At 55.8% G+C, this 16,825-nt stretch overlaps 1 protein-coding gene across 1 annotated transcript in view; it reads left to right on the forward strand.

Moving 5' to 3' along the window:
* ABCA3 (ATP binding cassette subfamily A member 3) overlaps positions 1-15,690 on the forward strand; it is a 29,434-nt gene extending 13,744 nt beyond the window's left edge. Inside the window, exons 10-31 of the mRNA XM_064389812.1 lie at positions 582-763; positions 1,926-2,072; positions 2,395-2,524; positions 3,269-3,423; positions 4,162-4,317; positions 4,608-4,818; positions 5,097-5,247; positions 6,191-6,289; positions 6,449-6,641; positions 7,476-7,779; positions 8,274-8,547; positions 9,442-9,646; positions 10,099-10,318; positions 10,553-10,711; positions 11,190-11,362; positions 11,644-11,778; positions 11,912-12,106; positions 13,043-13,230; positions 13,387-13,557; positions 13,955-14,142; positions 14,249-14,322; positions 15,489-15,690. Coding sequence (XP_064245882.1) covers positions 582-763; positions 1,926-2,072; positions 2,395-2,524; positions 3,269-3,423; positions 4,162-4,317; positions 4,608-4,818; positions 5,097-5,247; positions 6,191-6,289; positions 6,449-6,641; positions 7,476-7,779; positions 8,274-8,547; positions 9,442-9,646; positions 10,099-10,318; positions 10,553-10,711; positions 11,190-11,362; positions 11,644-11,778; positions 11,912-12,106; positions 13,043-13,230; positions 13,387-13,557; positions 13,955-14,142; positions 14,249-14,322; positions 15,489-15,620 — 3,842 coding nt within the window. The 3' untranslated portion in view covers positions 15,621-15,690. The remainder of the gene's footprint in view (positions 1-581; positions 764-1,925; positions 2,073-2,394; positions 2,525-3,268; positions 3,424-4,161; positions 4,318-4,607; positions 4,819-5,096; positions 5,248-6,190; positions 6,290-6,448; positions 6,642-7,475; positions 7,780-8,273; positions 8,548-9,441; positions 9,647-10,098; positions 10,319-10,552; positions 10,712-11,189; positions 11,363-11,643; positions 11,779-11,911; positions 12,107-13,042; positions 13,231-13,386; positions 13,558-13,954; positions 14,143-14,248; positions 14,323-15,488) is intronic.
* The last annotated feature ends 1,135 nt before the right edge of the window (positions 15,691-16,825 follow it).

Raw genomic sequence — 16,825 nt, forward strand, 5'->3', positions numbered from 1 at the left:
AAGCATCCTCTTCCTGTCAGCCTGATTTGGTGGTGGGATGGGACTGGCTTGGTGGAGAGACATTGGAGAGAAGAAGCAATTTCCTTCTTACTAGAGCTGGTTGCTCCCATACCAGGGCTCTCCGAAGTAGTGCCTGTGCCCCTGGGCTGTGCAAAGTGCCATCCTCACTTTAATTACCAAAGGAATTCTGTTCTAATGGATGGGAACCATTGCATTTCCTCCTTCACAGTATATATCTTTAATGTCTTTAATTTAAAAGAGTTTCTTGTTGGTTCCATGCAGATCCATGCACTTACTAGGCATGGCAGTAGCTCAGTGGCTGTAGTGATTGGAGGGGTGATGCTGGAGAAGGGATTGTTTCTTCCCAGGTAGTGGCAGAGAACGCCATGGAAGGAGCATGGTGGGGTGGGGAGCCTCGAGGGGTCAGTGCCTCTTTTCCCTCCATCTGCAGAGGATCATAGAGTTGTGCAGGTGCTCCTGGTTAGGGAGCAGTTAGCTGGCAGAGGGGCTGCTCTCTGCCAGTCCTGAGAAGATGGTCTTCCTGGGGATGCAGAGGTAGCAGTGTCCCGTGTGCCTTGCAGGGACTGGCATCCAGTGGAGGGACCTCATGAAGCCTGTCAGCGTGGATGACAACTTCACCTTGGCCCAGGTGCTGGGGATGCTGCTCCTTGACTCGGTGCTGTATGGCCTGGTGGCCTGGTACGTGGAGGCCGTGTTCCCCGGGGAGTATGGTGTGCCACAGCCCTGGTACTTCTTCCTCACGGTGAGCACTGCTTACACCCTCCCTGGGCTTGAGGAGCATCACGTGGGACAGTCACCACTTCTGTGCTGTGCAGTAGGCCAGTCTGATGGACGAGGGTGGCACCATCTGGCCTCCAAAATCACAGGGCCTGCAGCATGTCCTCCCTAAAGGCTGATGCACCTGGAGATTTTTAATGTGGATGAATGTTGTCTTGGCTTTAAAGCTCTCTCCCAGCACTTCCTGGCATGCAGGGTGTTCCTAAATGTCTCCAGGCCCAAGCAAAGGCATTGGAGAGAAACCCCAGGTGGGAGCAACCAGATACAGCTATTTGACACCCCTGAGCACTGCCCTGCAGGTGGGCATGGGTGACCTGTGTCCCACTGCTAGCCGCCATGTGCCAGGGGTGGGTGACAGCTCTCACTGAATCAGCTGAGCCACCCTCGCTCTGCCAGGACAAACGCTTGGCGTCACCCCCAGCAGCTGCAGCTGCTAAGGACACTGCAGCTACATGGCTGCAAAGATAATATGTTCTGTTTGGATACTGGAGATGGCTCCTTTGTTATTTGATAGAGAGGCTTTTCCTTCTCCCTTCCAAATTCCTCATCCCAGAGTGGCTCCACTCCAGCATCCCACTCCCTCTTGCAGTCAGACCAGGGAAACAGAGATGCAGCCATTGACAAAAACTGATTTTGCATCCAGGAGTTATTGAATTATTATTCCTGCTGGGATTTAAGGTCCCAAACACTCAGTTTCATTCCTAGAGAGCCATGTCAAAGGGGCTGTAACTGCAGCAGCTGCACCCCAGGCTGTATTTAGTGTTTCTCAGGGGTTTTGGAGGGGGTGATCATCCATGGGCTCTCCTGGGCAGGATGATTCTGTCTGAGTGATTTTACTTCTCAGTGGAATTTTTTCCATGGAGATGAAGATGGGGAAAAGCTGCTGTGTAATCACAGGCAGTCGTGCTGTAAGGGAGAGATGGGGGAAGGCAGGAGGGCAGCAGGAGAGCTGTTCCATTGTGTCAGCCCTGCCTGCTGAAGATGTTCTGGTTGGTAATTCCCAGGCCAAGGAGAGCGGTCTGAGAGATCCTGGGGAGGTGTCTGTGGGAGGAGGAGGGAAGCCAAGGGTGGGATGAAGAGATGGGCTCTGGCTGTGCCTGATTTCTGTCTCTCCCTTCCTCCTTCAGCCCTCGTACTGGTGTGGGCGGCCCAGGACTGTTGTGGGGAAAGAGAAGGAGGAGGAGGAGGATCCCGAGAAAGCCCTGAAGAGTCAGTACATTGAGGAGGAACCAGCTGACCTCGTGTCAGGCATCAAAATAAAGCACCTGTCCAAGGTACTGACTGCCCAGCAGGGCACAAACACACCATAATGTTTGTTTTGTAAAATCTGTTGCCTGAAGGCAGCTTCTGTATCCTGTGCTGCCCTGGGGCTGGGTATGGCTCTTCCCCAGAGCTGGCTGCATTTGTGGTGGATGAAGTGCTGCATCCTTAGAGGGGCAGTGACATCAGTATTTAACTTGTTGACATCTGAGTTTAACCTGAATTAGACCTGTTGTCTCCTGGTAACACCCTGTGAGCATCCCAGGCTTTGCCTGCTGGGTGGGGCTGAGGCACTTGCCTGTGTGCAGCACCAACTCATGGACTTGATCTCCACAGGTCTTCAGAGTGGGAAACAAGACAAAAGAGGCAGTGAAGGACTTGACAGTGAACATGTATGAAGGGCAGATCACTGTCCTGTTGGGACACAACGGTGCTGGGAAGACCACCACTCTGTCCATGCTCACAGGTAGGAGTCTTCTGCTGCAGAAACTGATGGCTTTACCCTCGAAGAAGAGCCAGACCCTGCCTCTGAGGGCAGGGAGGTGTTTTTGATCTTCCTTGGAGCACCTTCAGTTTCCCAAGCCATTGGCTAGGAGTGCCAGAGTAGTGAGAGGGAGATGGAAGGAGCATGGGGGATCTCTGCTCATTCCTCCACAAGAGTGGGATCAGACAGTGAGTGAAATGACAGACAGGTTTTGTTCTGGAGAGCTGTGAGAAGAGACTGAAACTGCTGTAGGATTGCTCTCTGTAGGCTTTGCCATGATAACACAGATAAGGTGGAACTGGTGTTTGTCATTCTTGATCTGCTGGGCTCCAGGATGCCTATTTTGGCACGAGGGACACAGTGACCTTTGATGGTCCTCTTCTGTTCTCTATTGCTCTGAGCTGCTCCTGGCAGCTCAGGGGGCTCACGGGACATTCCTGGAACTCTGCCCTGGCCCTGCCTGGCTCTCTGCACAGCTCAGAGCCATGTTTGACCTGCCTGTTCCTCTCCTTTCTGCACTGTTGGCCCAGTTCCCACCTGTGGGTGCCCTGCAGCCTGTCCTGCAGACAGGAGGAAGCTGTTGTACCCCAGCCTGAGCACGAGACAGACTTGCTCTGTTTTTTGGCAAAAGCTGGTTTGGGGGGGGATGCTCATCAGGACCCTCCACATTTCCAGTGGCTCTTTGCCACGGGGGTCACCCTGAGCAGCTGTGTTCCTCTCCCACAGGTCTGCACTCCCCGACGGGCGGGCAGGCCTACATCAATGGCTACGAGATCTCCCAGGACATGGTCCTGATCCGCCGCAGCCTGGGGCTGTGTCCCCAGCACGACGTCCTCTTCGACAACATGACAGTGGAAGAGCACCTCCACTTCTATGCAGGGGTGAGCCTGGCACCGAGCAAGGGGACAGCCCTGGGGGAGGCACCTGGGCTCCTGGAGGTGGGGAAGTGTGCTGAGATATATCAAGTGGGTCCAAAAATGGTCAGAGGGTGGAACACCTCTGTAGTCAGGCTGGGAGAGCTGGGGGTGTTCACCTGGCTCCAGGGTGACCTTGGAGCCTCTTGCAGTGACTGCAGGGGTTCCAGGAGAGGGATTTTGGACAAGGGCCTGGAATGACAAGACAACGGGGAATGGTTTCACACTGAGAGAGGGCAGGGTTAAATGGGATGTACAGAAGAAATTCTTCCATGTGAGGGTGCTGAGGCCCTGGCACAGGGTGCCCAGAGAAGCTGTGGCTGCCCCTGGATCCCTGGAAGTGTCCAAGGCCAGGTTGCACAGGGCTTGGAGCACCCTGGGCTAGTGGAAGGTGTCCCTGCTCACGCCAGGGCAGTTGGCCTAAATGATCATAAAGGACCCTTCCAACCCGAACTATTCTGTGATTCCATAAGCAGAGCAGTCCTTGCATCCTCTTCCCACCTCATCTGCAGGTTGGTGGAGGAGTGGAGGGTCTCAGACAGCACAACTCCATGGAACAGCCCCACCAGCTGTGCCAGCTCCTGCAGGCACGGGCAGGAGTCCATTCCTGCTTTCCCCCTTTCCCGTCTGTGTGTGGAGCAGGGAGTGTGGTGGGGTTTGGCAGCCCTGCAGGTGGGCTCATCCCTCCCTTCCCCTGTCTGGCAGCTGAAGGGATACCCAGCCTCCAAGTGTCCTGAGGAGATCAACCACATCCTGAGGATCCTCAGCCTGGAGGACAAGCGCCGCTCCCTGACCAAGGCTCTCTCCGGGGGCATGAAGCGCAAGCTGTCCATCGGCATCGCCCTCATCGGGGACTCCAAGGCAGGTGGCTTTGCTGGCTCACCTCGTACTGGGACCAGTGCCAGTCCTTGGTGTGGCTCTGAGGCTGTTCCTCGTTTGCAGTGAGCCAGTGGGAGAAGCAAGGACAGTGGGGAGTGGGCAGGAACACTGCCACTCTGAGGGTCATGCCCTGAGGCTCTGCTGTCTCATAGCTACTCACCCCAGATCATTGCTGTGAGGCCAAGGCTCCTCCTGGGTCCTGAGGTTGTCCCCTCCTGTGCTGCTGGGCCTCCCCCAACCCTTTCTGACCTGCTCCCATCTCCTGAGTGCAGGTGGTGATGCTGGATGAGCCGACGTCGGGGATGGACCCAGCCTCCCGCAGAGCCACGTGGGATCTTCTGCAGCAGCAGAGGAGCAACAGAACCATCCTGCTGACCACTCACTTCATGGACGAGGCAGACCTGCTGGGGGACCGCATAGCCATCATGGCCAAGGGCGAGCTGCAGTGCTGCGGCTCCTCGCTCTTCCTCAAGCGCAAATACGGTACGGGAGCAGAGCAGGCTGTGCTCCGTGTCTTCTCCTTGCCAGGGAGGAGCAGGAGGGGTACAGAGAGCAGGGAGGGGATCCATTGCTCCTTGCCTGATGGCTGGTTGCTCCCCTTCCTGCTGTTCAGCCTCTCCTGGGGCCCATCCCCACATTTGCTCTTGCATCGTGTCTGGTGCAAAGCGGTGCCTGTGCATCCCTCTCTGTTCCAGCCCCCTGCCCGGGCTGGGCTGGGCTGGGATTGACCCTCCTCTGCCTTCTCTTGTGGCTCCCCCCAGGGGCAGGATATCACATGGTGATGGTGAAGGAGCCCTACTGCAACCTGGGGGAGATCTCCCGCCTCATCTGCCAGTACGTGCCCAACGCCACTATGGAGAGCAATGCTGGGGCAGAGCTGTCCTTCATCCTGCCCAAGGAGAGCACACACAGGTAATGGCATTGTCCTCTGCTGCCCCTCCCTGCGGGGTCCCCTTGTCTCCACACACTGCCTCACAGGCTTGCTGGAAAGGGGAGCTGCTCCGTGCATCAGCATTGCTCATGGAAAATGGGATTCAGTTCCTCCTGTAGTGCTGAGGGTGGCACACACGAGGCAGGATGTTCTGTCTCTGAAATCAGATCTATGGACCCAGGAGGTCAGGGGAGCTGATTGTCTCCTGCTCTGTTCTCGTGAGACCCCTCCTGCAGTGCTCCCTCCTGCTCCTGGAGGCACCAGCAGGAGGATGTGGAGCTCCTGGAACAAGTCCAGGGAGGCCACAGAGGTGCTCCAAGAACTGGAGCCCCTCTGTTTTGGACCCAGGCTGGGAGAGCTGGGGATGCTCACCTGGAGAAGAGGAGGCTCCAGAGAGAGCTCAGAGCCCCTTGCAGGGCCTAAAGGGGCTCCAGGAGAGCTGGGGACAGACTTGGGACAAGGGGAATGGCTTCCCACTGCCAGAGGGTAGGGATGGATGGGATATTGGGAAGGAATTGTTCCCTGTGAGGGTGGGCAGGCCCTGGCACAGGGTGCCCTGAGAAGGTGTGGCTGCCCCTGGATCCCTGGCAGTGCCCAAGGCCAGGCTGGATATGATTTGGACCACCCTGGGATGGTGGAAGGTGTCCCTGCCCATGGTAGGGGGTGGAATGAGATGGTTGGTAAGGTCCATTCCAAACTCAAACCCCTTTGTGTTTCATGATTCTGTGATAGCTGAGGCAAGAACAAACAGCCAGTGGAGCTCAGAATCTGCCCTTGGGGACAGGGGTGTACTCAATGCCACAGGTCGCCCTGGGGTTGGATGCAAGACTCCAGCCAGCTGCAAGACTGATGCCCAAAGGGTCTTTACCCCTGAGTGCCCCCTCCCACGAGTGTCGGTGTCTGACGTCTCCCTTCTCCGCTCAGGTTTGAGGCCCTGTTCACGGAGCTGGAGCAGAGGCGGGAGGAGCTGGGCATCGCCAGCTACGGCGCCTCGGTCACCACCATGGAGGAGGTGTTCCTCAGGTGGGTGAAGGGGTGACCAGTGCCCGTGTGCTTTGGTGATGTCCAGCACAGCTCTCTGGGACACTTGTTGACTTTGGTCTCTTGGCTTTGGCTTCCCCAGCTCAGAACAGCTGTATCGTGCCTGGATCTGTTTCATGACCTGCTTTCCCTTTGGCACAGGGTTGGGAAGCTTGTGGACTCCAGCATGGATATCCAGGCCATCCAGCTGCCTGCTCTGCAGTACCAGCATGAGAGACGCTCCAACGACTGGGCCATGGATGACTCCAGCAGCCTGAGTGGCATGACGGACATGACGGACGACAGCGGCGCGCTCATTACCGAGGACTGCTCCAGCATCAAGCTCAACACCGGGGTGAGTGCTGGGGGGTCGGTGCAGCAGGAGCAGGGACAGGACATGTGAAGGGAGGGGCTTGAAGTAGGGTTACCAGCTGGAGCCTCCCCCAGGGTTGCTCTTGTTGCATGTGGTTTAGAACGTCAAATTGAAAGTTCAAGTTGGAATCTGCATTGTTAGGACAAATGATTTTTAGGGTTGGTGGGGTTACTCTTCCTGTTAATCTTGGAATCTGAGTTGCTCTTCTAGGCGATCTAAAGCGGTTTTCCACCTGCTGTTTTTCCATCACTGGGGTTTTCCAGAAGGAAGATGAGAAAATCCATCTTCCTTCCCTCACTGGGCTTGTGTTCCAGTTCCCTGGCAGCCCTTCATGCCCCGCTGCCTCAGCACCGGTGATCAATATCTCTTGTCTTCTCAAGGGCACCTCTCAGAGGCAGAGGGGGAGGAGGATGTTGCTGGGCTTGAAAAGCACAGAAGGTGTTTGCAGGAGCTGGGCTGGGCACTTGCAGGTGCTCACCCGGTTGTTCTGGCTGACACCTGCCCTGTAGTAATCCTGTTTGGGAGCCTCAGCTGCTGGGAGGTGGAGGAAGGTAAAGGTCATGGCCAAAGCTGCTTTTAACACCTGAGATCTCAAAGTGACTGTGACTCGTTCAGAAGCCATGGAGTTGGATGAGCTGGAGCTGGGCAGCTGCCCTGCTAATCCCTTTATAGGCTTAGCTGGAGAGCAGGCTCTGCTGCAGGCTGGCAGGTGCATAAAGGATGGCGGTGGTTTGGGGTCATCTTCCACATCAGCTGCCTGGGGTGACGTGTCCACAGCTGGCAGGGCTCACCATGACCCGGCCTCTCCCCTCGCAGTTCTACCTGTGCTGCCAGCAGTTCTACGCCATGTTCATGAAGCGGGCCATGTACAGCTGGCGCAACTGGAAGATGGTGGCAGCGCAGTTCCTCGTGCCTCTGATCTTCACTGCCTTTGCCCTCATCGTGGCCAAGACCTTCCCGGGCCCGCGGGACTCGTCCCAGCTGCGGCTGACGCTGGAGCCCTACGGCCAGACCATCGTGCCTTTCTCGGTGTCGGGCGCCGCGGGGCTGCCGCAGAGGCTGGCGGAGCAGTACTCAGAGCTGCTGGATGCCCAGCGTCAGTCGCCACTGGAGGTGCTGGGTGAGGGCTCAGGGAGCACCCCTGGAGCAGGTGGTACCTGGTGGGATGTCCAAGGGTCCACTGGTGTGGGTGGTTTAGGTCCCAGCTGCGGCCTCTCTGATGCTTTTCTTTCCTACGTGGGAGTGTCACATCATTGGCAGGACCTCTCCTCACCTGAGCAGAGCTGTCTTCTCCATAACCCCATGTTTGTGGCCACTGGAACAGGCTCCCCAGGGAATGGTCACAGCCCCAGTGCTCCCAGAGCTCAAGGAGCTTTGGACAATGCTCTCAGGCACACGGTGACATTGTTGCCACCATGCCCTATGCAAGACCAGAAGTCGGACTCGATGATCTTTGTGGGTCCTTTCCAACGCAGGAGATTCTATGGATCTGTGTTTCTGTGATCAGGACTAGGGTGGGCCACCAGGGCTGAGTCTGCTTGGGGTCTTTTCCAGTTGGCCTCAGTTAGCAGTGGTGTGATGGAGCCCGCCGGTAACAGCGGTGGTGTTTGGCAGGTGGGCTGGAGGAGTACCTCATCTCCCGAGCCTCCGAGGAAGGAGGGGCCTTCAACGAGCACTACATTGCAGCTGCCTCCTTCGAGGGCGCGGGGAACCGCACGCTGGTCACGGCGCTCTTCAACAACCAGGCTTACCACTCCCCGGCCACCGCCCTCATGCTGGCTGACAACGCCGTCCTCAGGGTGCTGGCAGGCCCCAACGCCTCCATCACCGTCACCAACTACCCCCAGCCCCGCAACATCACCGAGAAGGCCAAGGACCAGCTCATGGAGTACGTGTGGTGATGGCACAGGACTCGCTTTCCCGCTGGGGCTCCTGTGGGTGCAGGTTGGCTTGGTTGTGCTGGGGTCAGTGAAGAAGCCAGGCTGGAGCTTCTCCAACCCAAATGTAGCTGTGATTGCACTCAGGAGGTCAGGGGAGCAAAGCTGTGGAGATTACTTTCCTGCTGAGCCTGGCAGCCACGTCACCCCGTGCACATCTCAGGGGTTGGCTCTTCCCCTCAAGATACTGGCTGGGGTTAGTTTTTCCCAGGTGCTCATAGTAGGGGAGGCCATGTGGCCATGCTCTTCACAAAACCCCACATCCAGGGCCTCTGAACCTCACCTAGAGCAGAGGGGCCATGTCTGGGACCTCACCAAGGCAGCATGGAGATCTGTGGTGTGCAGGGTGGGCTGTGCCTGGGGGATGATTGTCTCCCTTGAGTGTTTCTTCAGCATGTTGGTATGGAGTAGCCTCTTAAGGAAGCCCAGTGTGGGTGTGCTGGCCACAGCTTTCTCAAGAGTGGCAGCAGAAGGGCAGGTGCAGATCTCTGCTCTCTGTGACCAGAGACAGGACCCGAAGGAATGGCTGGAGCTGTGCCAGGGGAGGGTTAGGCTGGAAATTAAGAAAAGGTTCTTCCCTCAGAGTGTGCTGGGGCACTGCCCAGGCTCCCCAGGGAATGGGCATGGCCCCGAGGCTGCCAGAGCTCCAGAAGCATTTGGACAACACTCTCAGGGATGCCCAGGGTGGGATTGTTGGGGTGTCTGTGCAGGGCCAGGAGCTGGGCTGGATGATCCCTGTGGGTCCCATCTAACAGACTATTCTATGATTCTGTGTTGTCCCTGTGTAGCCTCAGCATTGCTTTGCTGAGGTGTCCCTGCCCTAACGTGTCCCCCTGTCCCCACAGAGGCCAGACTGGGTTTGCCATTGCTATCAACCTGCTCTATGGCATGGCCTCGCTGGCCAGCACCTTCGCGCTGCTGCTGGTCAGCGAGCGCGCCATCAAGGCCAAGCACGTCCAGTTCGTCAGCGGCGTTTACGTGGTCAACTTCTGGCTTTCTGCCCTGCTCTGGGACATCATCAACTTCCTCATCCCTTGTGCTCTCATGTTGGTGAGTCACTCCTGGCACCCCAGTGCCTTCCCTGTTGGTGGGAGTGCTGAGTGCTGCTCCTCTGGAGTGTGTGGGTGCAGGGAGGAGGACAAGGCCACTGTCAATGTCTGTGTAGAAAGGACAGCAAGAAAGCTGTCCCTTGGTCCTGCTGGGAGCTGGACCATGGCCAGCCAGCTGGGGCAATGTCCTCTGGCAGCTGAACACTTAGCTGTTGGGACTAGAAAATGTTAAATCCATGGGATCTCTGAGAGCAATTCCCCAGATCTGCCCTTCTGCATCCCAGTCTGCAGAAAGGGCCTCCCCTGGGGACAGCCATGGGCTGCTGGTAGGACCCATCCATGAGGGGCTGTCTGGGTCAGTGCAGTGCTGATATTACCCTGGGCCACTGGGACAAGGAGACATCGCCTAAGGTCAAGCCAAATGTGCCTTCTCCCCACGTTGCTGTGCCCCAGGTGATATTCCAAGCCTTCAACGTGCAAGCCTTCACCCAAGACAGCCACCTTGTTGATGTGATGCTGATCTTCCTCCTTTATGGCTGGGCCATCATCCCCCTCATGTACCTCCTCAGCTTCTTCTTCTCAGTGGCAGCCACAGCCTACACCCGTCTGACCATCTTCAACATCCTCTCCGGCACCGCCACCTTCCTCGCCGTCACCATCATGAGCATCCCAGGTGGGTCACTCCCTCTGTACCTGCCCAGCCATCACCAACAAGGTCCAGCCCCCAGGAGGCTCTCTCACCCCAGGGCTGGTCCCACAATAGCCATAAAACACTACAACACTCCATTCTCACCCATTAAATGTGACAAAATATGTTTGGTTTCCCTCTAAACTTCAGGGTTTTTCAGGTGTCAGGGTTTTTTCTCGCAAACCAGCAGTCTCTAATTCATTGATCCATCTCTTTCAGAGCTGGGCTTGGTGGACCTCTCCAAAACCCTGGATAAAGTTTTTCTGGTCTTACCCAATTACTGCTTGGGCCAGTGCATCAGTGATTTCTACCAGAACTACGAGTTCATTCAGTTCTGCACCTCCTCTGTTGAAGCCATCTTCATCTGCAAGGCCTTCAGTGAGTCTCTGTCCTCACCTGGCCACCCCCCACAGCATCACTGGGGGGTTGTGTGGGGTGGATGGTGGAACTGGGCAGTGTCATGGGGCCTCTGCCTGGGCAGTAGCTGCAGGTACCATTTTAGAGCAAAACCTGGGCAGCATATTAGGACATACATAGGAAAAAGTTCTTTAACTGGATCACCTTATTATGATTTGGAGGAAAAATGTGGGCTAGTGGAAGATGCACAGAAGAGTAAAGAAGTTGCAATCCCAAGATTGGAGTCCTCTGCCTTCCTCCACTGGGCATCTTCTGCCAGATCCCCTCCAGACCCAAATCCTCCTGTGGGAAGCATTGGAAAGAGCTGTGGGCAGGGAGCCAGTGTGGGATGAAGATAAGCCTGGCAAAGCTTTGGGTTCACAGCTTCCTCTGGAGTCTATCTGCCCCTCCCCAAAGTGTGGATTGATCCTGGAGTTGATTTTGTTCTATCTTTCCTCAGATATCAGTTACCAGATGAACTACTTTTCCTGGGAGACCCCTGGGATTGGGCGGTACCTGACTTCCTTGGCCATCCAGGGTTTCTCCTTCCTCTTCCTCCTCTTCCTGATTGAGACAAACCTTCTCTGGAGACTGAGAACTCTGGTCTGTGGCATCTGTAGGCGGCGGAAATGGGTGAGTGAAGCACGTGGGAGGGAGCTGTGCCCTCCAAACCCAGCCCAGGAGTCCCTGTGAGCTGGAGACAGGCCCTCATCACCTAAATCATCTTCCCAGGGAGCATCCCTGGAGCTTGGAGGAGCCAATCCTGTTAAGTATATGGATTGGCAAAGGGAGTGAGGCATCTCCAGAGGTAGTTGATGGAAGGGATGGATCCTTTTAGGGTTGGGCACACTGGAGGAACCCCTTCATCCCCCAGCAGCCAGGTGACACAGCGTGTGTCTTCCCCCTGTGTTCAGGTGGCTCTGCTGAACAGGGTGTCTGTGCTGCCAGAGGACAGGGACGTGGCAGATGAGAGGAAGAAGGTTTTGGAGTCACCACCAGAACTGCTGTCGTCTCTCAGCAGCCCTCTGGTCATCAAGGAGCTCACCAAGGTGAGGCGAGATGAGCTGAGCATCCTGCTGCCATCTGAGCCGTGTCCTCTCGGGGCTGGCAACGCCGCCGCCTGCCTTGCCGTGCCATCGGCCATCGGGCAGTGACATGTGGCTCGTGTGTGGTCTCCTCCAGGTCTACGACAGCCGGGAGTCCCTGCTGGCAGTGGACAGGATCTCCTTGGCTGTCAGCAAAGGGGAATGCTTTGGTCTCCTTGGCTTCAACGGAGCGGGCAAAACCACCACCTTCAAGATGCTGACGGGTGACGAGAGCATCACATCGGGGGACGCCTTTGTGGATGGCCACAGCATTCTGGCCAACATCAAGAAGGTACCCAAGGCTGCGGGGGTGAGAGTGGTATTGCAGACCATCCTGTGTTTGGCTGGGCTGAGCCACCTTGCAAGTGCCCCTAAGAGGACATGGTTGAAGTTCCAGATGCAGAGACAATATCCCAGGATCATTGTGTCCTTGGCTGGGTCAGCTCTCCATTTTCTGGCCATGTGGAAGCAGTCTCCTCTCCACTGGGATTACAGATGTGGTACAAATGGAGGCCAAACCTGGTGAGGGTAGCAAACCCTTCATCAAAGGGTTTTACCTCCGTAGTTGGAAATGTGGAAAATATTTAGAGGATGGTCTCTAAAATGAGTGTATCAAACCTTTCCAGACCTCTGCTAGGGGTCTCCTTGCTGGGAATTGCCCACTCCCTTTGGAAGAGGAAGAGATGACCAGGGGTTAGGCTTTTCGTCCAGTCCTTGCTCTACCACTGTCCCAGATTTCACAGATCATTCTGATTTGGAAGGGACCCACAAAGACCATCAAGTCCAATTATTAAGTGAATGGGGATCCCAGACAAGGTCAGACATGAAGAACATTCCTTGAGAGCATGCCCCAAATTGCTTCCTTCCCTGAAACTGCCTTCTTTCATGCTCTTGTCCCTGGAAGTGAGCAGGACATGAGGGACGTACAAGCCCTCTAGCTCTTTCCTTCTCCTGAGAGCCTGGGAACCCCAGAATGGTCCCTCACAGTGAGGAACCAGCTTGGCAGAGGCATTGTGAGCCCACCCAGTTACTGTCCAGAGACACATCTGTCCGTCCCTGTCAGCCCAGCTGCTCCAGGGGGCATTGCCCTCTGATTCCACCCATGGTTTCAGAGCTGCCGTCACTGAGCAAACCTCAGAAAGGAGCAGCAAGGCCCGTGGGTGCGCAGGCACCCCTGGCTCAGAGACCTGCCCGTGGGCTGACTGCGGTGCGCTCCTCCCGGCCCCAGGTGCAGCAGCGGATCGGGTACTGCCCGCAGTTCGACGCCCTCCTGGAGCACATGACGGGGCGCGAGACGCTGAGCATGTACGCGCGGCTGCGCGGCATCCCCGAGCGCTACATTGGCAGCTGTGTGGAGAACATGCTGCGCGGGCTGCTCCTGGAGCCGCACGCCGACAAGCTCATCAGGACCTACAGGTGAGAGCAGGCGTGGGCAGAGCGCTGTCTCTCCCCTTGCCTGGTGCTCCCTGGGCTCGTGTTGGCTCTCTGGCGCCGTTCCTCGCTCCCGTTTTCAGCTGAAGGTTGAACTTGATGATCTCGCAGGTCATTGATGATTCTGTGATTGCTCTGCAGTGGTGGGAACAAGCGGAAGCTGAGTGCTGGCATTGCCCTCATTGGTGGCCCCCCCGTGATCTTCCTGGACGAGCCCTCCACTGGCATGGACCCCGTGGCCCGGCGCTTGCTCTGGGACGCAGTGACACGGACACGAGAGTGTGGCAAATCCATCATCTTCACCTCCCACAGGTGACACTTGGCTGGGCAGGGTTTGGCATGAGAGATCAGGGAGAGTGGTGGGATCCAAGGGATGGGACACACCTCCAGGGCCTGGTGGGTGGGCATGCACCACCTGCAGCCAGTGGCTGGCTTTACCCAAATCTCCCTCCTCAAAGAATCCAGAGAGAAGGGAACACACCTCCAGCTGCTTCCCAGAAGCTTCTGCTTGTGTCCTGGTGCTTACATGCCCAGAGAAGCCCCCAGAGGCTGCCCCATCTCTGGGGGCATGCTGGACTGGGTTTGGAGAAGCCTGTTCTAGTGGAAGGTGTCCCTGCCCATGGCAGGGGGTGGAACGAGATGAGCTTTAAGGTTCCTTCCAACCCAAACCATTCTGGGATTCTCTGAATGAGTCCTCTCCTTCCTGCAGCATGGAGGAGTGCGAGGCGTTGTGCACACGATTGGCCATCATGGTGAATGGGCAGTTCAAGTGCCTGGGCAGCCCCCAGCACCTCAAAAGCAAGTTTGGTAGTGGATACACCTTGCTGGCCAAAACCCGGAGTGAGGAGGAGGGTGAGCTGCAGGCCTTCAAGGCCTTCGTGGAGAAGACTTTCCCAGGTACCGTGAGCTTCTGGAGTGGTTGGCCCCGGAGCAGGGGCAGGGTGCTGGGTGTGAACTTCAGCACCTTCCCTAACACAGAGCCTCTCCCTGCTCGATTCCCCAGGCAGTGTCCTGAAGCACGAGCACCAGGGCATGGTGCATTACCACTTAACCAACAAGAACCTCAGCTGGGCACAGGTAGGGGGGCACTGGGAACCCTTCTCCTGCCCCTTCCCATGCTCTTGGTGCTTTGCTTTCGGTGGTGCATCCTCCCCGCGCTGCGTTACGCTGTGGGAATGTGGCATGGGTGGGCACGACTTCCCCGTGCTGACACCTCCCTGCTCCTGCCCCTCAGCCCCAGGAACCCCCTGGCAGTGCTGCAGTGTGGCCCCACCGGGGCTGTGGGCAGTGGCTTTCCCCAGCCACTGATCCTGAGGGGTCCTAGCCCAGGGACACCGATAAAAACCCACAGTACAGATACAGTATGTAACCCTCTGCATACAGTATACAGAGTTGTGTATAGAGTATTCCTAGTATATCTCTCTGTATATACTGTCCATATGTACATTATCTGTATGTAAATACATGTATACTATAGAGATATTCAAAGTATATAGATAGTTTTCATATGCAGTGTCTGAGTATATATATTTTTATATATATATATATGTATATTGCATGCACTGGATGTAGTGTATATCATATACTGTATATTGTATATGTACAACACGTATACTCAGTACGGTATTGGTAATACTCTATACATATATACTCTGGAGTATATATATCAAGTATGCAATATAGTCTGTAGAGTAGATATAGAGAGAGTACATAGTATACAGATTATATTAGAATTATGTATAGGATTATATAAAAACTAGAAGAGAGTGAGTTTATAAATATGTATATTATATATATATGTATATAAAAATGGTGTGTATGCAGATACAGATAGTTATGTATAGTGTATATAGTATCCTAAGTGTTATTTCTATATTATATAAATATTTTTATATATAGTGTTAGCAGAAACCTTGGGCAGGAATTCAAACCCAGATGTGTGTGCATATATATAAATACATATATACACATATATATATATATGTATGTATTTGTATATATGTATGCATTTATCACTTATAAATGTGTAAAACAATCATATCCATAGCATATGTTTTTAAATGGTGTCAGATACTCCTGCCAGGGAAGGTGTCATTTTCCTGGGTCTCCCTGGCGAAAAAAGCTTTCTCTGCTTTCCCTGTCACAGCAGGGTGTTCCCTGTCAGGGCCCGGGGCTCCCCCTGTGGTCCCAGGAGTCCCCCCACACTGAGCCATGCTGCCTCATGTCCCTGCCCTCCCTTGCAGGTCTTTGGGGCCCTGGAGAAAGCCAAAGAGAAGTACCGCTTGGAGGACTACTCGGTGAGCCAGATCTCCCTGGAGCAGGTCTTCATGAGCTTCACTCGCTTCCAGCACTACACAGAGGACAGAGGGAAATGAGCCCCCAGTGCCCTTGGTCACGGACTGGCCCTCAGCCTATACATAGTATATATAGAGACAGTAATTTATATATCGGAGTGTCTTAAATACTGTATCAATGTAAACCTTTCCAGGAGGGGTGAGAGGATGGCAGCCTCCTGCCGCTGCCAGCACAGCAGCGCTGGGCGTGCGTGGGTGTGCGTGTGTGTGTGCATGTGACACTGCCACTCTCCAACCTTCTTCCATCCACACAGCAAAAAAAATCCACCCAAAAAGCCAGGAGAGGTGGATGGGTGGAGAGGGGCTTTGCACTTGGGCTGGCAGAGGAGGGGCAGGATCCCCTCTGCTCCCCTCTTCCCTGCCCATCGCTCACACCCAGCAGATGCTGCCCCGTGCTCCTCACCCGCATGTCCCTGTCTTGTTTGGTGGTTGCTCGTGGTTTAGCAGGAGGCTGTCACATAGCTCAGATCCAAACCGTCCTTGGGGCAGCAGGATGTGCTGGGATTGCCCCTGGGAGCACTTTGTGTCCAGCCAGGGGGCACAGCTCAGCTCCTGTCTGGCACCTGCCTGGCATGGGAAAGAGGAGGCTCTGTCTCCTTTAAGTGCTAGGGAAAACTGTCTCCTCCTGCCTGCTTGCCAAGCCTGGCCCGAGGAGCTGGCTCTGGCCCCACTGTGCAAGGGGAGCTGTGGTGCCAGGAGCTGGCACTGGGTGAGAGGTAGCAGTGGAGCAATGCCCAGAGCTCAGCCCCAGGAGCAGCACGTGATGGGCACGGCTGGGGAGCCAGAGCTGGAGGCAGTGAGGGGCGCCCAGGGCACTGCAGGGACGGGTGAGAGGTGCCACGAGGTCCCTGTGGGTGGGGTGAGAGGTGCTGCAGAGTCTCTGCTGTGCTCTGTAGGATGGGTATGAAGTGTCACAGGGTGCCCAGGGATGCTGCTGGCCTCAGTGTTGTGCCCATGCAGGCGTTCTGCCAGCAGCACTGCCCTACACTGTGCAGTGCAGCCACAGGACCAGTTTGTAGCCAGCGATGCCCTCGCTGTGCCCGTGTCCTGCTGAGCTCACCTCTTTACACCCCACACAGCTCCAACCTGACCATATCTGTCCTGCATTCCCCTCCTCATCCCCTCTGCCCCCACCAGGCTGTGCCAGCAGCAGGCAGGGAGCAAAGGCCCTGTCCTGCCCCTGCCTGGCTCCAGGACACTGCTGGGCACCAGCATTGCCCAGTCCT

The sequence above is a fragment of the Passer domesticus genome, chromosome 15 (genome assembly GCF_036417665.1).
Source record: "Passer domesticus isolate bPasDom1 chromosome 15, bPasDom1.hap1, whole genome shotgun sequence".
Classification (NCBI taxonomy): domain Eukaryota; kingdom Metazoa; phylum Chordata; class Aves; order Passeriformes; family Passeridae; genus Passer; species Passer domesticus.